The sequence below is a fragment of the Castor canadensis genome, chromosome 7, assembly GCF_047511655.1.
Source record: "Castor canadensis chromosome 7, mCasCan1.hap1v2, whole genome shotgun sequence".
NCBI lineage: Eukaryota > Metazoa > Chordata > Mammalia > Rodentia > Castoridae > Castor > Castor canadensis.
Genome location: NC_133392.1, coordinates 40,746,387 through 40,773,341, shown reverse-complemented (window position 1 = coordinate 40,773,341; position 26,955 = coordinate 40,746,387). Strand labels below are relative to the sequence as shown.

General features: G+C 39.6%; 1 protein-coding gene and 1 non-coding gene across 3 annotated transcripts in view; both read right to left on the bottom strand.

Moving 5' to 3' along the window:
* Positions 1-20,771: 20,771 nt before the first annotated feature.
* LOC141425319 (small nucleolar RNA SNORA2/SNORA34 family) lies at positions 20,772-20,908 on the bottom strand. Its single transcript, XR_012450384.1, has one exon. It is a non-coding gene; the product is annotated as a small nucleolar RNA SNORA2/SNORA34 family (small nucleolar RNA).
* A 3,184-nt stretch (positions 20,909-24,092) lies between these two features.
* Positions 24,093-26,955, bottom strand: part of Slc16a12 (solute carrier family 16 member 12) — an 84,234-nt gene continuing 81,371 nt past the window's right edge. For both annotated transcript variants that reach the window (XM_020177762.2, XM_074078802.1), the window contains one exon: positions 24,093-26,765. In XM_020177762.2, coding sequence (XP_020033351.2) covers positions 26,503-26,765 — 263 coding nt within the window. In that variant the 3' untranslated portion in view covers positions 24,093-26,502. The remainder of the gene's footprint in view (positions 26,766-26,955) is intronic.

The following is a 26,955-nucleotide window of genomic DNA, read 5'->3' as shown; positions in this document are numbered from 1 at the left end:
CTCACTCATATCAGAACAGCTATCATCAAAAACACAAACAACAACACATTTTGGCGGGACATGGGGAAAGAGAAACCCTTTCTAATATGCTGTTGATGGGAATATAAATGAGTACAACCACTATGTAAAGCAGAACGGAGTTTCCTCAAAAAAACAAAAAGCAGAACTACCATATTATTCAGTGATTTCCAAAGGTATGTAATTCAGGTTACAATAAAGATATTTGCACACCTATGTTTATTGCAGTACTATTCACAATAGCCAAGTTGTGGAAAAAGCTCAGATGCCCTGCAACTGATGAAAAGATGAATAAAATGTAAGATACATACATATATATTATATATCATAATTATATAATTTCAGTATATAGTTATATTAATTATAAATATATTGTAATATTCATTATATTATGTTACATATTATAATATAATTACATATTATTACATAATTACAATAATTATGTAATACATGTATTATACACTATATGTATGTCTTTCACCCTGTACCAAAATCTACTCAAAGTGGATCAAAGACCTTAATATAAGCCCTGAAACTGAAACAACTCCAGAAAACAGTAGGAAATACACTGGAACAGATAGGTATAGAGAACAACTTCCTAAACAGAACTCAAAAGGCTCAGCATCTATAGAAACAATGAACAAATGGGACTGCATCAAACTAAAGAGATTCTGCACAGCAAAGGAAACAGATACTAGACTCAAGTGACAACCCATAAAATGGAAGAAAATCTTTGCCAGCTACTCATTCAATAAGGAACTAATATCCAGAGTCTACAGGGAACTCAAAAAACTCAGTCTCCAAAAAATCAACACCCCCAATGAAGAAATGGGCACATGAATTAAACAGGGAATTCTCAAAGGAAGAGGTACAAATGGCCAGTAAATACATGAAGTGTTCAACTTCCCTGGTTATAAAAGAGAAGTAAATCAAAACAACACTTAGATTTCCTCTCACCCCAGTGGCCATAATCAAAGGTAATAACAGCAATGAATGGTGGAGAGGATGTAGTGAAACAGGAACCCTTATACACTGCTGGTGGGAACACAAATTAGTATGATCACTATGGAGTATGGAGCAGTATGGAGATTCCTCAAAAAACTAGAGATAGAACTGCCATATGATCCAGTAATGCTGCTCCTGGGCATCTACCCAAAGGAACATATGACAGGATGCAGTAGAGACACCTGTACACCAATGTTCATCACAGCACTATACACAATAGCCAAGCTTTGGAAATAACTGAGGTGCCCTACAATTGATGAATGGATCAAGAAATTGTGGTATATATACACAATGGAGTATACATGTGGTTTTAAGGTAAATGGATACAATTGGAGGAAATCCTGTTAAGTGAAGTAAGGCAGGATCAGAAGCACAAAAACTGCATGATTTCTCTCATACATGGAAGACAGATCCAAAGATAAACATATACACAAAAACAAGCATGATTGTACACAAACTCAGATGTAGAACATGTTTGTAATGTGGAACTACTCAATGGAACTTGGAGAAAGAAGGAAAGGAAAAGAGAATGCTAGAGCATCAGTAATATCACATAGCATAAGATGTGAAGGTAAAGAATATAAGGATGTGTACTGAAAACTGTTGAAAAATGGGGAGATGGGAGGTAAAGGGGTGAGGGGAAAGTAATAGAAGGGGTTGAATGGACCAAAGTAAATTATGCCCACAGCTGTTGGATAATAGGCTGCAGGGGAAGGGGAAGGGAGAGCAACAGAGGGGGTTAATCTGATTAAAGTACAATACATCCAAGGGTGAAACCCCTTTGAACAATGAATATGAAGGACATAATGTAAAACAGGTCCTGTAAGGAAGTGGGTATTAGTGGGAGGGGGAAGGGGAATGGAGAGGTTAAACTAGGATGAATATGGTTGATGTACTTTATATTCTTGTATGAAAGGAGAATAATGAAGGCTGTTGAAATTGTTTTAAGCAGGGAGAAGGGGGATGAGGAAAAATGATGGTGGGGATAAACCTAACTAAGGTACATTTTAAGCATATATGGAAATGTCACAATGAAAAACTCCTGTACAACTAACATATGCTATTATATGATTAAAAAGAGTTAAGTTTTAAGTATATGATTATAAATTATGAAGGAAGTAAAAACTGAGCTGTAACTACTATCAAAAGAAGGAAAATGGGAGTTCTTTAATTCAATAATTAAATCTTCACAGTAGCAGGAAATCAGTAAATTCCAAATTAAATAAACAGCATTACAATCATACCACCAGCACCCATCACAGGCTGAAGTAGCTCCTTCCTACAAAATTGAACTTTCTGCCACCTTCTCTCCCTTTAGAACAACATGGCAGATTTGTTTAATGGCATTACCTTTTAACACCTGGGTTTGTACTTGAATATCTCTTTATTTCCTTTTCTTTTTTCTTAAAACTATAGCTTCTCACTAAGATGTAGCTTCATTTTAACATTCTCTTTTTCTGAAATTAAGCCATACACACCCAATCCCACACCAGCTATGACTACTTCTTCTCTGCAAATTTCATATTCACTAACATAAAACTGTTCGTTTAACATTTTTTATTTACAGAAGGGCTCCCGCACCGCCACCAGACACCAGTGACCATATGGCTTGGGAAGACGCAGACCAAAAGGTGAGCTAAGTGGTATGCGGTACTCCCACAGACACCCCTGGGCCAGATCAGCATAGCCCCCTGGACAGACCGACCCCCACCCAGGGAAAAAAGAAAAACTGAATAATAAGCAATAACAACAACAACAAAAGAAACATAGCAAAAAGGGTGGGGTGCTCCAAGTGCCAAAATTGGGGGGGAAGGGAATCCCTCACGGAACTGTAAATAAAAAAGCTGGGCCAGAGAAAGCAGGAGCGGTGGCACACACCCAGCAACCAGGAGCAGGAAAGCTTGTAAAAGTGGCGGAGGGAGGAAAACTCCACAGGAGAGAGGGGAAGACCCACTTCCCATGTGAGCTGTAAATAAACAAGCTGGCCAGAGAAGGCAGGAGCAGCAGCACATGCCCAGCAACCAAGAGTGGGAAAGCTTGTAAAAGCAGCTGTGGGAGGAAAACTCCACAGGAGAGGGGAGAAGACCCACTTCCCACATGAACTGTAAATAAACACGAAGGCCTGAGAAAGCGGGTGCAATGTCACCTCCCCCAGTGTGCTTGGAAATGGGAAAGCTTGTAGCAGTGGCTCAGGCACTGGAGAACTCTGAGTAAACAAAGCCTGCGGGGCCAGGTGAGTGTTAAGCTCACTTCTGAGATCTGCATAAATAAAGCCTCCAGCAACAACAGGCTGACAGCAGCAGGCAGGCAAGCCACAGCCAAAGATAGCCATTCACAGAACTGTCTCCAGACCCTTTTTTCTCTCTCCCTACCTTTGATGAGTCAACAACCGAACTACACCTGTATGCTGAAAAACCTACTGAAACTGTATTGCATTTGAACTCAGGACACTTTTGGGGTTTTGTGTGTGTGTGTGTGTGTGTGTGTGTGTGTGCAATTTATTTTGGTTTTTCCAGTCTTTTTCCCTTTGATGAGACAACCACAGAACTACTTCTGAGGCACCATCTCCAGGACTGGAGGCTGAGGGATGAACACAAAAATTATTAACACTGAAACTTTATTGCATTTGAACGTGTATATATATATACATGTTTTTTCATTTATTTTATTTATTTTTATTTATTTATTTTTATTTTTTATTTTCAATCCTCTCTCTGTCTCTCTAATGCCTGTTCAGCTATGGTTGATTAGTACACTATCTCTCCCTGTTTATATCTTTGAAACTTTTTTTGTTTTTTTCTTTGGTTTTTTTCTACTTGTTTATTTGTTTTTCCCTTTTCCTTTAAATTCTTTGCTTTCCATCTCCCTTCCATTCTAAATATCACCAGTGCTGTTATTACAAGCTAGAAAATACTTAATTGCACACAGTACAGGGACAATAACAACACCAAGGGCAATGATGGGAAGACAGAAAAAACAGGAAAACCAGTTTCCCCACAGCAAAAAATTAGTACAGGAACCAGAGGGAAATGAAGAAAACAGATACTCAGATCCAGACTCCTACAAAATGAAGATAAACTATGCCAAAGAACCCAATGAAGCCCACAAGAATAATCTAAAAGAAGAAATACTACAGGTACTCAATGAGAATTTTATAGAGATGATACTGGATATGGTCCACCAAAATGTATGGGAGACACTCAAGAAATTCCAAGACAACAAAAATAGAGAATTTGAAAAAGCAAAAGAAGAAATAAAGAAAACCATAGAAGCATTGTATAAACACCAAAGTGAAACAAAGACCATGATTAATAAAGAGATAAATGAACTCAGGACAAAAATAGACAACATTAAAGAGGAAATGACCCAGGATATGGAAAACCTCAGAAAAAAGAACGAAACAGAATTGCAAAACAAAATGGAAGGCCAATCCAGCAGAATAGAACAAACAGAAGACAGAATCTCAGAACTCAAAGATGAAATGGTAATTAAAGGAAAAACCAAAGAACTATTAATAAACAATTCAAGACCTGTGAAAAGATAGGTCATCCAAACAAAAAATCAATAAAGAAATCCAAGATCTAAAATAGACAATAGATCAAATGGACCTAGTTGATGTCTACAGAACATTTCATCCAACTTCTACACAATATACATTCTTCTCAGCAGCCCATAGAACCTTCTCCCAAATAGATCATATCCTAGGGCACAAAGCAAGCCTCAGCAAATATAAGAAAATAGAAATTTTACAATGCATACCATCTGATCACAATGCAATAAAACTAGAAATCAAAAACAAAAGTAAAGACAAAAAACATGCAAACAGCTGGAAACTGAATAACTCATTACTTAATGAAAAATGGGTCATGGATGAAATAAAAGAAGAAATTAAAAAGTTCTTGGAAGTCAATGAAAATGAAAACACAACCTACCAGAACCTATGGGACACAGCAAAGGCAGTCCTGAGAGGAAAGTTTATAGCCATGAGTGCATATATTAAAAAGACTGAAAGATCCCAAATCAATGACCTAATGATACATCTCAAACTCCTAGAAAAACAAGAACAAGCAAATCCCAAAACAAATAGAAGGAGAGAAATAATAAAAATAAGAGCTGAAGTAAACGAAATAGAAACCAAAAAAACCATACAAAGAATTAGTGAAACAAAAACTTGGTTCTTTGAAAAAATAAACAAGATCGATAGACCCCTGACAAACCTGACTAAAATGAGGAGAGAAAAAACCCAAATTAGTAGAATCAGGAATGCAAAAGGGGCAATAACAACAAACACCATGGAAGTCCAGGAAATCATCAGAGACTACCTCGAGAACCTATATTCAAATAAATTTGAAAATCTTAAAGAAATGGACAGATTTCTAGATACATATGATCACCCAAAACTGAACCAAGAGGATACTAATCAGCTGAATAATTCTATAACACAAAATGAAATTGAAGCAGCAACAAGAGTCTTCCCAAAAAGAAAAGTCCAGGACCTGATGGATCCTCTGCTGAATTCAATTAAACCTTTAAAGAAGAACTAATACCAACCCTCCTTAAACTGTTCCATGAAATAGAATGGGAAGGAAAACTGCCTAACACATTTTATTAAGCCAGTATTACACTTATCCCAAAACCAGGCAAAGACACCTCCAAAAAGGAGAACTATAGGCCAATCTCCTTAAGGAATATTGATGCAAAAATCCTCAACAAAATAATGGCAAACCAAATACAGCAACACATCAAAAAGATTATTCAACATGACCAAGTAGGCCTCATCCCAGGAATGCAGGGGTGGTTCAACATATGAAAATCAATAAACATAATAAACCACATTAACAGAAGCAAAGACAAAAACCACTTGATCATCTCAATAGATGCAGAAAAAGCCTTTGATAAGATCCAACACTATTTCATGATAAAAGCTCTAAGAAAACTAGGAATAGAAGGAAAGAACCTCAACATTATAAAAGCTATATATGACAAACCTACAGCCAGCATTATACTTAACAGAGAAAAACTGAAACCATTCCCTCTAAAATCAGGAACTAGACAAGGATGCCCACTACCTCCACTCCTATTCAACATAGTACTGGAATTCCTAGCCAGAGCAATTAGGCAAGAAGAAGGCATAAAAGGAATACAAATAGGTAAAGAAACTGTCAAAATATCCCTATTTTCAGATGACATGATCCTATACCTTAAAGACCCAATAGACATCATCAATAGCTACAGCAAGGTAGCAGGATATACAATGAACAAGAAAAATCATTAGCATTTCTATACACTAATAATGAACAAACTGAAAAAGAATATATGAAAGCAATTCCATTTACAATAGCCTCAAAAAAAATCAAATACCTAGGTGTAAACTTACAAAGGATGTGAACGACCTCTACAAGGAAAACTATAAACTTCTGAAGAAAGAGATTGAGGAGGACTATAGAAAGTGGAGAGATCTCCCACGTTCATGGATTGGTAGAATCAACATAGTAAAAATGTCGATACTCCCCAAAGTAATCTACATGTTTAATGCAATTCCCATCAAAATTCCAATGACATTCATTAAAGAGATTGAAAAATCTACTGTGAAATTTATATGGAAACACAAGAGGCCACGAATAGCCAAGGCAATACTCAGTCAAAAGAACAATGCAGGAGGTATCACAATACCTGACTTCAAACTATATTACAAAGCAATAACAATAAAAACAGCATGGTACTGGCACAAAAACAGACATGAAGACCTGTGGAACACAAAAGAGGACCCAGATATGAAGCCACACAACTATAACCAACTTGTCTTTGACAAAGGTGCTAAAAATATATGATGGAGAAAAGACAGCCTATTCAACAAAAACTACTGGGAAAACTGGTTAGCAGTCTGCAAAAAACTGAAACTAGATCCATGTATATCACCCTATACCAATATTATCTCAAAATGGATCAAGGATCTTAATATCAGACCACAAACTCTAAAGTTGATACAGGAAAGAGTAGGAAATACTCTGGAATTAGTAGGTATAGGTAAGAACTTTCTCAATGGAACCCCAGCAGCACAGCAACTAAGAGATAGCATAGATAAATGGGACTTCATAAAACTAAAGAGCTTCTGCTCAACAAAAGAAATGGTCTCTAAACTGAAGAGAACACCCACAGAGTGGGAGAAAATATTTGCCAGCTACACATCAGACATAGAACTTAAAAAATTAATTCTCTCAGAACTAATGAACCAATAAAGAAATGGGCAAGTGAACTAAACAGAACTTTCTCAAAAGAGGAAATTCAAATGGCCAAAAAACACATGAAAAAATACTCACTATCTCTAGCAATAAAGGAAATGCAAATTAAAACCACACTAAGATTCCACCTCCCCCCTGTTAAAATAGCCATCATTAGCAATACCACCTCCACCAGGAGTTGGCAAGGATGTGGGGAAAAAGGAACCCTCCTACACTTTTGGTGGGAATGTAAACTAATACAACCACTCTGGAAAAAAATTTGGAGGCTACTTACAAAGCTAAACATTGATCTACCATTTGATCCAGCAATACCACTCTTGGGGATATACCCAAAAGACTGTGACACAGGTTACTCCAGAGGCACCTGCACACCCATGTTTATTGCAGCACTATTCACAATAGCCAAGTTATGGAAACAGCCAAGATGCCCCACTACTAATGAATGGATCAAGAAAATGTGGTATCTATACACAATGGAATTTTATGCAGCCATGAAGAAGAACGAAATGTTATCATTCACTGGTAAATGGATGGAATTGGAGAACATAATTCTGAGTGAGGTTAGCCTGGCCCAAAAGACCAAAAATCATATGTTCTCCCTCATATGTGGACATTAGATCAAGGGCAAACACAACAAGGGGATTGGACTTTGAGCACATGATAAAAGCGAGAGCACACAAGGCAGATATGAGGATAGGTAAGACACCTAAAAAATTAGTTAGAATTTGTTGCCCTCAACACAGAGAAACTAAAGCAGATACCTTAAAAGCAACTGAGGCCAATAGGAGAATGGGACCAGGATCCAGAGAAAAGGTTAGATCAAAAAGCATTAACCTAGAAGGTAACACACATGCACAGGAAATTAATGTGAGTCAACTCCCTGTATAGCTATCCTTATCTCAACTAGCAAAAACCCTTGTTCCTTCCTATTATTGCTTATATTCTCTCTTCAACAAAATTAGAGATAAGGGCAAAATAGTTTCTGCCAGGTAGTGAGGGGGTGGGGGAGAGAAGGAGGGGGCGGGGTGGGTGGTAAGGGGGAGGTGGGGGGAGGGGGGAGAAATGACCCAAACATTGTATGCACATATGAATAAAAAATTAAATTAAATTTAATTTAATTTAAAAAATCATTTGTATTTGATGTTAAGTGAAGAGAAACTCAGCATCTAATTACTGGAATTATGCACAGAAGTACATGTTTCTGTATATGCATGTTTCTCTCTCTCTCTATAGAGAGAGAGAGAGAGACATATCTATAGATAGATAGATGGAGATATAGATATATATATCCATATCTGCTCTGAATTGAGAAGTTCCTCTATAAAGTGATAAACTAGAATTCTCATTTTTTTTCTCATGACAACAGCTCATCAGGGTAACTACAGAAATAATGAAAGTTAAGTGTACAAGCTCTAGGAAAGCCATGCATCATGGGAAAACACAAGGGTCTCCCAGATAAACTGAAGGCCAAACATGGATGGATGCATTGGACTGAATGCTAAAGACACCGGCCACCATCTCAACACATTGAGTAACACATTGAGTAATCACAGCTTACTCTCTCAAATGCTGTCAAAGTGTAGTACTTGTATTAAGCCTATAAAATCTTGTAAGACCCTTAAAATAGGGATTTTTATTGTTTACTTTTGCAAATGAGTACTTTGTACTTTAGAGACCTTAAATAAGCCCAAGATCACATACCTAATAAGAGGTAGAAAAGGACTTAAACCCTGGATATTGGGTTCTACAATTTAGCACGTAACCACTTTATAATATATTCTAAATTGTCTTAAACTTTGAAATGAAGGTTATGGGCAAATAGAACCAAATCTTCAGAGACTGTAGAAGATTCTAGAGGATCACACTATGCTCTGACATTTCACAATTGTAGGTCACTGTTTTAAAATCAAAGACACTGTTTTACACATCTGTTTTCCAAATCTCCCTGGAAGGCTCTATGAAAGGGAACTAATTGTCCTTAACTCTAGGATCAAAAGCTGCTCTGAAACTCTTGAAGAAATTAAGGTACTTGAGTGGTTCAAATGGTAGAGCACCTGCCTAGTAAGCATGAGACCCTGAGTTCAAACCCCAGTACCCCAAAAAAAGAAAAGAAAAGAAAGGAAAGAAGGAAGGAAGGAGGGAAAGGAAGAAAGAAAGAAAAGAAGAAGAAGAAATGAAGGCCCTTAGTCTCAGGGAGGAGCTTGTCTTAAAAATTGAATGTTGAAATTCAGAGATTTGCAATAAATCCCTCCAAAAAGGAAGCAAACTAATATGGTAGGCTGAAGAATCACTAAGCAATTAGAAGCCAGGTTACCTAGTCCTTTTGATGCACAGGTGACATGCACTAGAATTTCGATGACATGCACTGGAATTTCAGGTGCTCAAAGTTCTTGAGCTTGCTCTGAGAATGAAAGCACAGGTAGACTCCAGCAGCAGAGGTCGGAAAGATTTTATTTGTAGAGAAGAGAAGAGAAAGACTGCATGGTGGGGAATGCAGGGGGACCTGGAAACTGGTGGTCCCATGGGTCGGTTGGGGATTGGGTTTTATAGCCTTTTTGAGTATTGCCTGAGCACAGAGATGTCTCTCAGGTGCAGGCAGAAGTTTTCTGGGAAGGAGAGGTGTCTCCTTGACCACTTATCACCTTTTGGGACCTCCTGCAGTCCTTCCTCCAATTCCCCCTTCTCAGTGGTCACTCTAACTGCTGATAGGGATAGGGAGACATAGTCTATTCAGTAACTGCTTCCTGCTGATCGGGTGATGAAGGGGTTGTCGAGGAGACTGCGATAGTAGGTCATTTTCATCTCCATCAGAGGCATTTGTAGTTTGATGGATTCTAGGCAAGAAGAAACAAACTTAACAAGTAAGTTTAAAATGCAAGGCCCAAACACAAGCAAGAGAATAGTAACAACTATAGGCCCCAGAAAGGGTAGGAACCAAGTCCTGGAGGGGAACCAAGATTTTATTTGGTGCCATACTTTCGTAGAAACCTGAGTTTCAAGAGATTGCTCCCAGAGCCATTTAGCCTATTGGAGAATGTAGTCTACACATTTCTCTACAATGCCTGAAGTGTTTATATATGTGCAACAGGAAGTATTGGCCATGGCACATACCCCTCCTTGTTTACCAAAAAGAAAATCTAGGATTAGGTAGTGGTCCATGACTATACAGGCAAGGGACGACAAGGACCTTTGTATGTCTTTAATGGCAAGGCCTACCTGGTCTGAGGTGCCCTCTACTACTTTGGTTAGGTTTTTTGCAGTTACATGATTGGGAATCACCCCATTGCTGAGTCCAGCTAGGGCTGCAATTAATGCTGTTATCCCTAAAACTATTAGAGTAATCTCCCTTTGATCCCTATGGGAAACTGTTCCTGTTTGTTGGGAAAATTCAGTTTGTTGTATTATAGTATTATTCCAAAAAGAGGTATGTTCAGGATTAGGTACAAGTTGGGCAATTGCCCAATTTCCTCAAGTGTGGTTTGAGTGTAGATATGGTAGCCCCCATACCTTGTCCTTTTTCCATGACCTCCCTACAAAGAGATTACCTTTCTCAAGGCATAAAATACCTTGGGTGTTGTTAGCCTGGGCCTGGGAGGTATCTCTTGGAAACAGGTAGTCAGAGACATTAAGGCTGCTGGTAAAAGATGGAGGCACAGGGGGTGGAAAGGTAGAGTTATACAGTTTTCTTAATCCTGTTGTATATTTTGTTAAGATACATTTATGATGGCCAGTAGTAAGTATGCAGTAAGAGTTTTTACCAGTGAGATTTGAGGACTTGGTCAGCTCAGAGACAAGGCTCCCATTACAAGCACTAGCCCTAAGCACAGTGGGTCCCATAAAAGTGGAGCTCTTAGAGTTATTCATACAGAACCAGCTGGCTATGAGATGATAGTCACCTTTAAGGGTGTGTGAAGTCAAAAATGTCTTTTTGGGATGTAGGCCCTAGGTTTTTCACTGACGAATGACAAACTGGTATATAGCCGTCTGGGATAGAAACATTAAACATTCAAATTTTTGTCTGAGAAATGAACCCAAGCCAAGAGTAAGACATAGTAGGCTGGTTCTTCCATGGGACCCCCTGTAAGAGGAACCATGGCATAGGAGAAATTATCTGGCCTGAATATCAAAGAAGGGAAAGGACCCTGAGTGAAATTTAACAGTACCCATGCCGGCAGGTGAGCAGCTGTCAGTCTCTCATAGCAAACCCAGGAGTCCTTTAGTGGAGATTTTGGAATGGTAAATGCTTGATAGAGATTTAAGAATCCATTGGTCTTCCATGAAGGGCTGTAGCTCTTCCCATATAGGGGTGCTAGTGTACCCAGAAGACCAAGCACCATAGCAATATAGTTAGCAAATAAAAGGAACATGCTTATGCTGTCTTTTGAGTTTCAGAATAATTAGAAGGAGCTGTAGCAGCTAGCTAGGAGATATTGGAGGTTTGGATCAAGAAGCCTCATGGAGGTGACTTATCTGTATCTGTAGGTGTTTTCTTTTTGAACAGCAGTTTTAATCCACCCAAAGGTTCACATGACAAGGAGGCAGGCTCAAAATCTGGGTCTGAAGTAGAGATGTAATGTTCACTGAGGAATTCCAGCCCTTGACTCTTGAGTGATGGATCCAGGAATCCAGGCCAGACACTCGCACTGCCAAGGGGTAGACAGAATAACTGGATACGGCCCTCCCAACGAGGGGTCCTGGGTTGAATTTGGAGACTTTATTAGGACTAGATCACCAGGGCAAAAGAGAGGGGGTCCCTTTATAGCCTCCCTGGGGATGGCTTGTTTGATCTCCTAGAGTGTGTGTTGGAATTTAGCAAGTTGAGTGACATGGGAGATTAACTGAGCTGTCTCTTGGTCAAGAAGGAGGTCATTGGTTAGGAAGGGACTGCCATATGGAGATTTGAAAGGGGTCAGTCCCTGCTTGCCCAAAGTGTTTCTGAGTCCGATGAGAGCAGTAGGGAGGAGCTTGGTCCAGGGGGAGTGGGTTTCTTGGGCCAATTTATCCAAGTGTCTTTTCAAAAGTTTGTTTGTTTTTTCTACTTTCCAGATGACTGGGGACACCAGGCACAGTGGACATGGTATTCTATGCCTAGTGCTCTAGAGAGTCCCCAAGTTACTTCTGCCTTAAATGCAGGCCCATTATCACTTTGAAGGCTTTTGGGGAGGCCAAAGTGAGGGATTATTTCTGTGATTAGAACTCGGACCACCTCACACGTTTACTGGATATTCAGTAAACGTGTCCACAAATACTAACAGCAGTATTGACTTTGTTCCCCCTGGCATATGGGTAAAGTCTAGCTGCCAGTCTTCCCCAGGATAGGATCCCTGCCTCTGTGCCCCTGGCATCTGGAGGCTTTTATTATTGGGATTATTTTTGGGGCACATTTCACATCCCTGTACAACTTGTTGGGCAGTGTCTCTTAATGTAGTCCGCCCAAACATTTTATTGACCAAAACTAAAGTATCGTCAAAGCCCAAGTGATAGAGTTGGTGAAGAGTCTTAAGAATTTTCCACTGGAGTGCCTCAGGGAGCCATAACTTTCCTCCAGGGGACACCCACCAGCCTCAGTGATCTAACTGGTACCCTTGATCTGAGGCTTACTTACTTTCCAATGATTGGTAGTGTGGTCTCTCTGGGGGAAGGAGAGACCTCTCCCAGAGGAGAGGGCCAACTATATATTCCTGCACGGCTGCCTGTTTAGCTGCATCATCAGCTGCTTTGTTTCCCTTTGCTATCTTATCTTCCCTTTTTTGGTGACCTTTACAATAAATCACCGAGACATCTTTAGGCAATAGAACAATATCTAGGAGGGCTAGTATGCAGGATCAGGAAGGCATACTTAGAATCTGTATAGATGTTGACTCTCCATTCTTTTGACAGTTTTAGGGCTTCTGTTAGGGACACTAATTCTGCCAATTGAGCACTTGTATTAGGAGAAAGAGGACCTGATTTGAGAATGCCAAATTCTGTTACAACCACAAACCATGCATGGCTGACATCATTCTTGACAAAGGAACTGCCATCAGTGTATAATTCTAGATCTGGATTTTTAAGGACAATCAGCTAAGTCAGGTTGGGCAGCATAATTTTACATAAGTACCTGCTCACATGAGTGTTCAGGATTTCCCTCTGCCTCTGGTAGAAGGGATGCAGGATTTAGACTCTGACAGGTTCTTAGAGTTATTTCTGTCCTTCCCAGAAGCTGGGCCTGATATTTAAGTAAATGGCTGTCAGATAGCCAAAGCTCTCCATTGAGTTTAAAATTTCCCCTAGGTCATATGGGGTATAAACTGTTAGGGGGCAGTTTACATTCAGTTTTTGAGCTTCAGGCACTAGAAGGCTTACTGCGGCCACTGCTCTAAGACATCCTGGCCATCCCTTGGCTACCTGATCTAATTCTTTGCTTAAGTAACCTACTGGCTGGAGAGGGATGCCCCAGAGCTGAGTCACCACTCCCAAGGCCAATCCTCCCTTTCATAGACATATAATTGAAATTTGTCTTGTACTGGAAGACCTAGTACTAGAGCTGTCATAAGGTCCTTTTTAAACTGGTGGAATGCATTTTCCAACTGCTCATCCCATTCAATAAAGTGCTAGGGTTCCTTCTGTGCTTCCTTAAGAATTTGATATAAGGGTCTGGCTAGATCTGCATATCTCAGGATCCAAATTCTACAGTATTCTGACCCCTAAAAAGGTCCTCAATTGCTTTAGAGTTTTAGATAGAAGAAACATCAGGATTAGATGGATTCTATCTTCTCCTAGAGCCCTCATTTCTTTCTCCAGGACAAGACCTAAATATGTAACCCTAAACTGACAAAATTGGGCTTTTTCTTTAGAGTTTTTATATCCTCTATCTACTAGGAAGTTTAGTAAGGAATCAGTGACTTGTAAAATGACAGGCTCAGTGGGCCACAGAGCAGGAGGTCATCTACATATTGTAGCAGAGTAGCTTGTGGATATTGCCATTCTGCCAAGTCTTGGGTTAGAGTCAAAAGAGGTGGGGGCCACCGATGAATGGAAAATATGGTATCTATACACAATGGAATTTTATGCAGCCATGAAGAAGAATGAAATGTTATCATTCACTGGTAAATGGATGGAATTGGAGAACATCATTATGAGTGAGGTTAGCCTGGCCCAAAAGACCAAAAACCATATGTTCTCCCTCATATGTGGACTTTAGATCAAGGGCAAACACAACAAGGAGATTGGAGTTTGAGCACATGATAAACTGAGAGCACACAAGGGAGGTATGAGGATAGGTAAGACACCCAAAAAACAAGATAGCATTTGTTGCCCTCAATGCAGAGAAACTAATGCAGAAACTTTAAGGTGACAGAGGCCAATAGGAGAAGGGGATCAGGAACTAGAGAAAAGGTCAGTTCAAGAAAAATTAATTTAGAAAGTAACACTTATGTACAGGAAAGCAATGAGAGGAATCTCACACTATAGCTATCCTTATATCAAACAGCAAAAACCCTTGTTCCTTCCTATTATGGCTTATACTCTCTCTACAACAAAATTAGAAATAAGGGCAAAATAGTTTCTGCTGGGTATTGGGGGGGTAGGGGGGAGAGGGAGGGGGCGGAGTGGATGGTAAGGGAGGGGGTGGGGGTAGGGGGGAGAAATGACCCAAGCCTTGTATGCACATATGAATAATAAAATAATAAAAAAAAAGAGGTGGGGGCTGTCTCTGAATCCCTGAGGAAGGACAGTCCAGGTGACCTGTCCAGACTTTCTCAGGGGGTCCTCAAAGGCAAAGCTAGGTTGACTTTTAGGATGTAAGAGAATGCAAAAGAAGGCATCCTTTAAGTCCAGTATAGAATAGTAAGTAGTACCTGGAGGTATTTGGGCTAAAAGTGTATAGGGATTTGGACCTACAGGGTGGAGAGGCACTACTGCTTCATTGATCAGGTGGAGATCCTGGACTAGCCTCCATTTGTTAGGTCACTTCCTGACACTGAGAATAGAAGTATTATATGGGCTGGAGCATTCTATTAGCAGTGCTTGTCTCTTTAAGTCTTTGATTATGGGAATTAGCCCCTCCTTAACTTCTGGCTTTAAAGAATATTATTTTTGATGGGGAAACCAGGAGGGATCTTTGAGGTAAATTAGGACTGGGACCACTGTTTGTGCTCATCCCACAGTATATCCATCCATCCACACTGTGGGGTCTACTTGTTCCTCTATTAGGGGCAAGCAAAAGTTACATTCCTAGGGGTAAAAGGAGCTGTACCCTCAATTTAGATAGAAGGTCTTGCCCTAGCAGAGGAGTAGGGGTTTCAGGGAAAATTAAAAAGGAGTGACAGAAATGGAAATCTCCCCAGGAGCAGGCTAAATGCTCAGTGAAATAACGCTGTAGAGTCTGGCCCAATATGCCCCAAACAGTAATTTTCTTGGAGGACCTGGGTCCAGGAGAGAAAGGAATAGCTGAGATGCTGGCTCCAGTATTGATAAGGAGGCTGACTTTGTGCTTTTTAATAGTGAGTATAACCCAGGGCTCCCCTGCTTTTACAGTGGCTATAGGAGCCTGGATGGGAGGCCCCAAGACACATCATTGGGTGGTAAACTCTGGCTTTGGTTGCCCTGGGAACTTGGTTGCCTTCCAATGTTTTCCCCAAGAAATGGGGCAGTGTCCCAGAGGTAGCTTTCTCTGGGAGCACTCTCTCCTAAAAATGGCCTGCCTGTCCACATTGAAAGCATGTGCTCAGGTTTGGACTTTGACCCAGGGAAACCTCTCTGAGCACTGTGATCAGAGCCTCCTGCTGTTTAATCCTTCCTCTTTTCCTTTTCCAGGTCTTTCTTTTCCTTTTCTAAGTCCCTATTATAGTATATAATGTGGCTACACAGTATAATTGGTCTAGATCTCTGCTCCCTTAAGCCACTAGTTTTTGAAGCTTTTTATGAATATCTGGTGCTGACTGTGTTAGAAATTTATCTTTTAGAGTATTTCCTCTTCCTGTGACTCTGGCACAGGCTTTTGTAAAGCATCTTTAAGTCTCTTTGGAAAGCTACTGAGGTTTCTAAGGGTCCTTGCTTGCAGCTGTGACTTGGGAATAATTAAGAGGTTTTACCTTGGCTCTCCTTAGACCCTCAAGAATGCAGTGGATGAAATGGTTACAGTTCCATTCATCCTTGTCATTTTCAGTATCCCACTTAGGGTCATACCTGGGCATGACTGATCTGTTGGAATTGGGAATCGAGGTTCCTTTTTAGGTATCCAGTATCTTTGTCTTTCTTCTCCCTTCCCCTACTCCTCCTGTGAGGGCCTAGTCTGAGACAGGCCTGTAATGCCACATTTATCCAAATGATAATTGTCCTCAGCTTTGACTGCCTGATCTAGTACCCACTATCTCTCCAGAGCAGTAAGGGTCTGAGATAGCAATAGCATTACATCTTTCCAACTCAGTTCAAAGTTTTGGCTGACTTCTCTAAATGCTTGGATGTACTGATCTGGGTTTTCTGTGTAATTTCCTAAACCCTTTTTTATTTCTTTAAGTTCAGTCACTCTAAAAGGAACGTGAGCTCTATACACTTCAGGAATTAACTGGAGGGAGTAGAGTCCTGTGGGACGATGTCTGGCCTGTGAGGTAGCTGGATAAGGGAGAGAGAGGGTGCTGGTGGAGCATCAGATGGGTTCTTTGGTTCAAGGGAATTTGGGGGCTTTTGGAAAAGGGTCACCATGGTCTGGGTATCTAGCCGACATTTGTCCAGTCACTCTGGGTGGTCTCTTAGGAAAAAGAACAGTTGAACATATGGAACTTCGGTCCACTTTCCCTTCTTTTTACAGAACATATCTAATTGAAGAATGGTATTATAATTAATGCTCCCTCCTTCTGGCCATCTTTCCTCATCTCCCAGAGGATACTGTGGCCAAGCTTGGGTGCAGTAAAACTTGAGTTGCTGTTGCTGAACACTTTCTGGATCAAGATCTTTCCAATGTTTTAATAAGCAGGCAAGGGGTGATCCTTCCTCGATCCTTGAGGCTTGATTGCCCATCTAAAAAGGGAAAATTGGTCACCTTAACAGAGGTTTCTTCATTTACCTAGGCATCCCCAGATGAGGAGAAACTCTAGTGGGAGAGGGTGTCCATCTCTCCCTTACTGTCCTGCCACTGCCACTTGTGGCTAAGGTTGTGGAGGATTTTTAAGTATTCCAGGTGCAGCCACCCCACCAAAATGAATCCTGACCAATTTCTTCTGTATTTTGACTTGCCTGTTTGCCCTGCAACCCAGGTACCTGGTTCTCCTCTACCATCCAAAGACTTGTAATTTAAAAATAACTCTATCAAAGTAACCAAGAGGGCTTGCATGGCCAGAGGGAGGACCCCTGGAGAGGTGTGGATGGGGACTCCTGATGAAGTAGACTTCAGTCTCCCTGTATATCCTGTGAGGCATATATGCTTTTTATGAAAAGAGAGAGCATCTGAAGGCTTTTGCTGCAGAAAGGAGAAAAATGGAGAAGACCATGAGGTCTCTGCCTTTTAACTGTTTCTTCCCCCCCTGAGGGCAGACTGTGGAACCTGTCTAACCAGTTTAACCAGATGCTTGACAGAGACAGTTAAGCCTAAATTAGAGACTAGCACTTTTTTGTGCCTGCAGGGATTTTTCCTAAACAACCTGAAGAAGGAAGCCCAGTGCTGTTTAGTGCAAAGAGGGGGTTGGGGGGACACTCATCCTGAACTACTTGGGAAAGGGGAAGGAGAGGCTGAGGATTGGGGTGAAAGAGAGTTTCCAGGCTCAATGCAATTATTGGTCACTAGTGCTGTCCAGGTTGATCACTGGAAGCAAGGGGTGACCTCCACTCTTGGGCCATGGAAACTGTGGAGGAAGCATAACTTAATTAAATATGAATTGGATTTGAGAGTGGCTTCATCTCTTTTACATACTTTCCCTTTTGCATATCACATCACTTTAGCAATTTCACCAAATCGAGCACTATAAACGAAGGGAAAATGAAGGAGTGGAAAAGAATCTGTGACCTTCATAAGCAGCAGGTCTTTACTAGGGAGAGGAGACCTGAGAGGGACACTCAGCCATCAGAGTCACACTCTGAGAAGGAAGAGAGCACGCCTTTCTTACAGGCTGGAGATTTTAAACATCCTGTGGTGGGGAAAAGGCAGGTTGGAGGGGGATGAGCATTAGGTAAGATGGTTGGGAAGGAGGATGGGGGGAGGTGCTGGACATCAGCAGGAAGGCCATTGGGGTTGAGCAGGTATGTGTGTTGCTTTCTGCATGTTCCAGCAATTCCAGCATTTGCATTTTTAAAGTGTTTCTCAATATTCCAGCAACAAAAACCAAAATATCAAAACTAAAAATCATGTGTAGGTCATTTTTATATTAAAATTATTTATTGTGGAGGTGGGTTTCAAGATACAGAAGAATCTATGACTTAATATTAGGTAACTCCTATGTTTCAAAAAAAATGGGAGGCATGGGGAGGAGAAGGAAGAATGAGGGAGAAAGAGAAAATGGTGGTAGGGGAAGGAATTAAAGGAGGGGGAAAAGAAAGAAGGAAACAAAGAAAAGAGAGGGAAGACAGCCCACTATAGGACTAGGGTAAAGACTCCATCCCAGAATAGGGAGAGGAAGGAAAAGGAGGAAAGACCACATTCACCATTTCTTGATATTGCTGCAGTTTCCCTTGCCTGATTCCCTATGCCTACACTTCCCCTTTAGAATAAAAAACAACCCTCAATTTTTCTTAAACAGCATAATTCAGTTCTTTGTAACTCTTATCCTTATACTCAGTCACAGACACACCCACACATAACCAAATTCATTAAGTTGCTTCATTCAACAGAAGAATCTTTCATTTTAACTGATCCACTTTCCTTTAAAGGCAATTGTACTTATAAATACTAACATCTCTTCATATACATTTTAAAGTGAATGCAATCACTAAATTTTATAATCTTTGTATAGTATAATAAGGATGATGTTTAATATTTTCAAATTGACACAGGACCTACAATATCATTTTGTCTTAATGCTTCAGAATTTGACTTCTGTTACATGTTTGAGGGGTCCCCAAAAAGAACAGAGAATGCCCATCAAAAATTTTATGTTAAATTTTATCAGTGACTATTCCTAGTCAAGCCAATCAAACTCATCATTCATATTAAATTTTATGCTTCACATAAAGAACTAAGATAGGCAATCAAAATGCTGAAAATTATCACACAGTATCTTTATTCCTGTCTTTGTACTGCAAGAGGAAGAGAATAAGTATGGAATGGATCATGAGCAGAGAGCTGGGCTGTGAGACAAGGAAACAATAGCAAATGTAAATATTTGTGCTAAGGCCAGCCTTGCTGAGTTAACTACAATTGAAGGCAGCTGCAGCTTCCAGGTAGCATTCTCACTATGTCTAGCAGGTGGCAGTGCTGCATAACATCTCAATTTTAAAATGTCCTTTAATGCTTTTGAAACTCTTAACTCTGCAAGAGCAAACTTATAAATGTTTCCTTTCTACAGTCAAGAAGTGAATATTGATGAATAATCCTATGGCCTGAAAATTCCTTCATTTAATGTAGAGAAACCAAATGCAACCCCAAAATTTCAGCAACTCCCAAAAGTCCCAGACACCTTTGTGGACTCCCTCACCAATGCTTGATGTGAATTGACCTTGAATGTCTGCTGGAACCTCAAATCATCTTACTAAGTGATTACCCCACACCCTTTTTCCTACTCCCAACCTCTTCCTCCAAAGAATAGGGGCTTCCTACGTTTTCATGAAGTCCCATTTTAGGATTCTCCAAACCTGTTTTACATTTCTCCAGCCCACAATGACTTCTTCTTCACCTAACCCCCATACTGTCATACCCTCAGTCTCAGTTCAGTATTTATTAATTTCTTGGTGTATGAAGATTTCATGTCAAAGCAGCCTGTAGGTGCCCTCAGAAGAAACTCCATTTTTCCATGCTTGGGTACATGTGGTGCTCTTCTTCTCAGTGTTCCAAGTCTCTCTGTATGAACAGTGCTCCTTCTCTGGCACTTCTCATTTGTGTACAACAAAGGTATTTAATTGAACCTGCTGGGTTGAACCATGTAGCATCATTTTTATATTCAATCCTCAGACAAAAAGTTTTTGTGTTTAGTATCTTTCTACCATTTTTATTCCCTTCCCCAAACCTGTCTCATAATATTCAATACTCTGGACCTCCTCACAAGCCTTTCTATTAGCCCCACTGAATTAGAAATAGCTAATGTATCATATCTGATACATTACAGCAACTTCAAGCAAACCTGAACCCTGACTTTTCAATCAGCCCCACCCTTCTTTGTGTCACAATTCTCCTTCAAAGTTTTCCCAGTCATTCTTTCTTTCATTTTTTTCTTCTCATTCATTTTTCAGTGTTTACTGAGTGTCAACTATGTGTCAGATACTAGACTCAGTGGTGCATAAGTCAGAAAACTTGTGGGGTTTTGGAGAGCGGAATGAAATTTTAAAATATACCCACAAATGAATACTTAATTATAATTATGTTCTTTGTTTTCCTTCTCCAGATGTTTCTTTCTAATGAATGGACCATTAAATTTCCAAAGTTCTGAAATGACTAACAGACCACAGAAAGACATTTCTGTAGGCTTCTTCTTGAAATCAACAGTTTCAGCAAACTGCTGGCCTTCATTCAGGGCCAATTAAGATATGTTCTTTGAAGGAAAAGAATAGGAGGTGATGAGAACAAGTAAAGCGAGTGGAAGGATATGCAATTCAGAGAGGGGCAGTGATTAAAATATGGACTCTTTAGGGAAGTGGCATTGAACAATGGCTCAAAAGATGAGGAGTAAGTGTGCAGAGGGCTCAACACATGCAAAATACTCAATGATTAGTACTGAAAGGAGACTTGGTGCTTAGAGGAGCTGAAAAACTGTGTACTTAGTGCTGGAGTGTACTGAGAGGTAGGGGAATAGAGCCCAGCAGGCAGGAGCCACGCCCTGTGCACCTGTAGGTCATATCCAGCACAGGAACTGAGAGTTCATAACACACTGCAAGTGCTATGATTCTGAAGTGGGCTTTCTTCTTCCCTGCTTGAACATTAGAAACTTAAGTCAGATATCTGAATTCTTTCACCTCTGGGCAGGGAATGGCAAATTTAGGGACCCAGAGGACTTCATGTCCTCCAGAAATGGAAATAGGTCATCATCTTTCCTAAGATCAGGACCTCCATGTCTTCCATCATTATTTTCCTCAGTGGGAAAAGACCTAACTTGCCATCACAAAAGAAGTGCTTTTTTTCCCCAAATGGTAAAACTTTAAGAGAACTCCATATAGAATACTAATTTTAATACCTTTTGATGTCAATTTAAACCTCAAAAATAAAGTACTTTTTAAAAAGTTTTAGACAAATCCTAGCTCCCTCAAAGAGACCTCTGACTTTTTTACTTTTTTTCTTTTTTGCAGTAATAGTGATGAAAGCCAGGACTTTACATATGCTAGGCAAGTGCTCTACCACTGAACTACATCTCCAGACCTGCCACCTCTGACTCTTAAACACTTAAGAGCAGTAATGAGAGCAATAATAACTTCAAATGCATTTTTTAGTTATTTTGTCACCCTAGGCCTCAAGTAGCTAAATCTGAATTCAGAATGGAGAGTGGGGAGGAAGTTTTCATCTGCAATTCAGACTTCAAGTTCATGGCAAGAGTCCCCATGATTGGACCCTTATCACATGATAAAGCGAGAGCACACAAGGGAGGGTTGAGGATAGGTAAGATACCCAAAAACCTAGATAGCATTTGTCGCCCTCAATGCAGAGAAACTAATGAAGATACTTTAAATTGACAGAGGCCAATAGGAGAAGGGGACCAGGAACTAGAGAAAAGGTTAGTTCGAGAAGAATTAATTTAGAAGGTAACACACATGCACAGGAAATTAATGTGAGTCAACTCCCTGTAGAGCTATCCTTATCCCAACTAGCAAAAACCCTTGGTCCTTCCTATTATTGCTTATACTCTCTCTTCAACAAAATTAGAGATAAGGGCAAAATAGTTTCTGCCGGGTAGTGAGGGGGTAGTGGGGAGAGGGAGGAGGCAGAGGGAAAAGGAGGGGGTGGGGGGAAGGGGGAGAAATGACCCAAACATTGTATGCACATATGAATAAAAAGAAAGGAAAGGGTCCCCATCTTACTCTGTAAGTAGTGTGGCTCATCAACAGCTGATACTATACTAGTCACCCCTGCCCTCTGCTAGCACGAACAAACTGTTCTTGCCAAGTTTGGTTTTTCCTGGACAGCTGAAGAAAGACATGCACCGTCAACATTTAATACATTTCAAATTTCTTCATCAAAGGGGAGGATAATGTGTAGGTACTTGTAGATTCTAAGGGATAGGTCCATCAAGTTTATTATTATTCATTTCTGTACATTTGGGAAATTCCATCATAAATTTTGTGTTTTGATTGTCAGTATTTTATCATTACTTAATATTTTCCCTCTCCCCTCACCACCAAATATTTTGCTGTGGTATGGGACAAAAATCCCAGTCATTGTTACTGATAGTGCTCTGGTAACAGGTATAAAACTCTACAGTTTGGTGAAGTAAAAAGAAAATTTAGAGGCTGGACATGGAAGTACACAACTGTAATCCTGGCACTCTGAAGGTTGAGGCAGGAGGATTAACAGTTCAAGGCTACAGCTGGGCACAGTGGCTTACATTTGTAATCCCAGCTGATCACAGTTCAAGGCCAGCTAGCCAAAAAGTTAATGAAACCTCTACCTCAACCAATAAAAAGCTGGGCATTGTGTCGTCCCAGCTATACAGAAAGCATAAATAAGAGGATTGAGGTTCAGGCTGGTCCAGACAAAAACACAAGACCCTATTTGAAAAATCACTAAGAAGGAAAAGGACCAGGGGTGTGGCTCAAGTGGTAAAGTGCTTATCTACCAAGCATGAGCCCTGCTTGAGTTCAAACCCCAGTACCACTGAAAAATAAATAAATAATAGAGTTGGAGGTCAGCCTGGGCTACACAGTGAGTCAGTGAGTTCTAGACAAGTCTTGGCTACATATATATCGCAAAAAAAAAAAAAAAATTACAACAACAATAACAAAAAGACATCCCTCCAAGTTTAAAGTGTGAGAAGAGAAACTCAGATATCTACCCCAAACTCACACTATTTAGTTTCAATAAATAATTTCAGACTTAGACTTCTCAGGACCAGGAAGGAGGGTGCCATATAGATATTGGCAATGGAGCATCACTTCATAAAGGGCTCAACTCCTGACAAAAGTTATGGCTTAGGGAATCTGGAAGGTAGAACTCACCTTGGGCTTGCTCCGCACCATCCACATCCACAAACACAACCCAAATGCTCCCAAAGAAACCTCTGTCAGTCAACACCAAATTAAACCACTTACTGGAAACAATGTTTCTGATAAGACCTCTTAGGAAAACTTGAAAAATTTCCTTCTTTTGTGCTCAGAAGATTAACATATAGTCCAAAGGATTTTATCTGTCCAAGGCAGGGCCTTTTCCAAATGACTTCTTGAACCTACATAAGAAGATGGTCTGAATAGGCATTAAAGGATTCAGATTCCAGTATTAGATAGCATCAGACAGCTTTCCAATTTTTCAGGTTCTCACATTCTAATGCTACTGAGCTATGGGACCTGGTACCTTGGGTTCCACATCTACAAAATGGCAACAATATAGGTTAGTGTAGGGATTAAATGGGACCATGTGTCTGACACAGTATGTAGCATATTAGAAATTTCAATAAAGGGTTTAGGATGTTATAAATCTTAGCTACATCTTGGCATGATTCAGACGGACCCATTTACCCTCCTAGCTAAAACCCTTGTCCAAAAGAAAAATGGTTCCAAACATATGACTATAAATTCATTTTATTTTGTCTTTGAAGTATGTGATCTATTAGTGAAATTATAATCTGAACAAAGGACCCAATAGTATGGTGTATCTATAAAAGCTACAAAATTTTCTCTGCTTTTCTACTTTGTCAATTCCAAAGTAGAACTTACAGTGGTATAAACAAATATTTAAGATATAGAATCATTCCACTATAATTTTATTCTTGATTCCATAAAACACATCATTCCCATGAATTCCTCAGTTGTGAAACAATCAGTATAAACACATGGGACATTGTCATAAAATTTTACACAGATGCCAAAATTGTAGACTCTAAAATCTACATTTTTCTTACTGGTTTTTTAAAAATGTTGCTCCAAGAGAGGAAATAAAATATAAATTTATGCATGTACAAAATCAAAATATAACAACTTTTTATATAAAGATTTAAAACATCTGATCATCATGCTTGTTTTTCATAAATACTTACAATTCTTTAGAGAAATTATACTGCAGAACCACATAAAGAAAACTTTTTTGTGATCATCACTAGGAAAAAGTATGTTTAAGAATAGTTACAGCTAGTGATATTTCAAAAACTCTCTAGGCTGTAAGATTCAAGAAATGACATTTAATGTAAAGTGCTATTCCAAACATGTATGACTTCATTTTAACTTTGTATTTTTATAAATATTTTCCAAATATTTTAAAATTGCAAATGACAGAGCAAATGGATTCAAAAATAAGTTCTCAAAAGATAATAGATACATTCAAATTTCTCTTTGAAGAACAACTGTGAAATATCATTTTCTCCCACCAAATCAAGCTAGTATCTCATTCTGAAAGCAATGTATTAACTTGATTTTTGTGAAATAATCCAGTCACAAGCAAGGACTCATCAGCTAACCTAGGATCTTCCTTATTACTTTGATTTTTTTCCCCAGCACTGCTGGCAGGGCACATGTGAATTGATTAAATGGCCTTGGAGTCAAAATATTTCCTTGGGGTTTAGATTTTAATTTTTGAATAAAGAAAATTCCCCTCTAATTATATAACTTTTCCTTATTTACAGATGTGACATGACTTGGGATTCAAGATTACAATTCTGTGGATTTGGAACTACTGGAGACAATCTTCTGTCTCTATGCCTTCCCTCTTCAACCTGAAAACTCATAAATGTCCCCAAACCACAGAAAAGTGGGGTATGTGAGAGTGAATAAATTACTTAGGTTTCTAATTATTATCTATAAAGAGATGAAAGGCAGTAGACATCGGGGGAAAAGTGAACACAGGGAAAAAGGAATCTCATCTTTAAAATATCTCTACAATAATATTTTCAGGTAAAGCCCCTCAAGTCCTCTTGGGTAATGATGAACCTAATGTCTGATCTGCAAAGAAAACTCACCAGAAGCCTGCTGATTCAAGAATTTAGTTCCTGCTCAACTGGAATACTGTCAACATTTTTCTGTTCCTAACAGGAATGTGTCTACAATTCAAACAAGAGCTTTTTTTCTGAAGGAACAAAGATGGGAAGTTTTGATGTTACTAACATTTCAGGATCGACAGAGGTTGCCCAGTGACTGGATGTATTCTCTGATAAATTTAGAGTGAGTATGCGGTAGTGACAGAGGTGAGTATCTAGGACACAGTTTTAGGAAGAGAGCTTTCCATTTCAAGGGGACAATTTCAAATAGACAATCTTACCAACCAACCTTTAGGACCCATTCCAATAATCACATTTCATGATTCTTTGGATTCTCAAAGTGATATCTACCCAATGCCAGCAACAAGGGCCGGCTGGAAGATTAAAAGAGGGAAAAAAGACAGTCTCTTTAATCATTGTCTTCAGAAGAATCTCAAGTATTCATTAACTTCTCTCTATTTAAAATTCTAATGAAAAACTGTGCCATAAAAAAAGTCATGGAATCTCCACCACCACACCTGAGCTAATACTGGCCTCCCCACCCCACCCCACCACACACACCTGCAAACAGCATAAGGTAAGCAGCCCTACATGTCAACATTTCCATCCAACTTCTACCTAAGGAGGGAAGATGGAGGGGCAGAGATTTTGGGATAACAAAGCTGCCGTCCAGTGTCCTCTACTTTGGTTATGCCTTAGAATCACCCCAGTTACAGTTAATTATGTCAACTGTGTCCTAATATTTACCATAGAGTTATGTTCCATTGCCCACAGATCTAAAGTTCAACTGTGAGCACAAATCCCAAAAGAGGAAACTCTAGGCTACTCCACCTTTCTTTATTATTTGCTATTTTCCCTTATAAATATGTTTAAAAAACCATAATAATAATAATTTTCTTGGAAGGCAATACTTCTGCCCAAATAATTGTTCACTTCAGAAATGTGAACAATCTGGTAGATCCAACTCCATCAGTTCTGAAGATTGCCAGGCTCAAGGTTTTTGATCATGTGAGGTTGTAACCAGGCACTGCTGTAGCCACAGATTCCTCATCTTTCTGATCTAATTCTCTTGCTACAGAATAAGCCACTGATCCATTGGTCCATAGCTGCAGCTTGGGATCTGATTCTTTGGCAAGGAATCGCAGCTGGGTTCTTTTCATCCTCTTTATAAGTCTAGCAAAGCCAAGCAACACAGAACTAAATATCATTGAAAATCCACAGAGAAGGAATGCTGCAGTGTAGCTGCCAGTCTTATCTACCAGCCATCCTAGAACAAACAACAGCAAGATTACATTGTCAAGTTGAAAATTCAATCTCTGTACTTACCCACTCTCAAATTTAATTATTTGTAGGGATAATAGCAATAGATTTCAGTACCAGCATTATACTTTTGAGACAAAAACCAGATTGCTTAAAAATATTGTGCAGCAACTGAGAAATACAGTTTATTTTTTAGG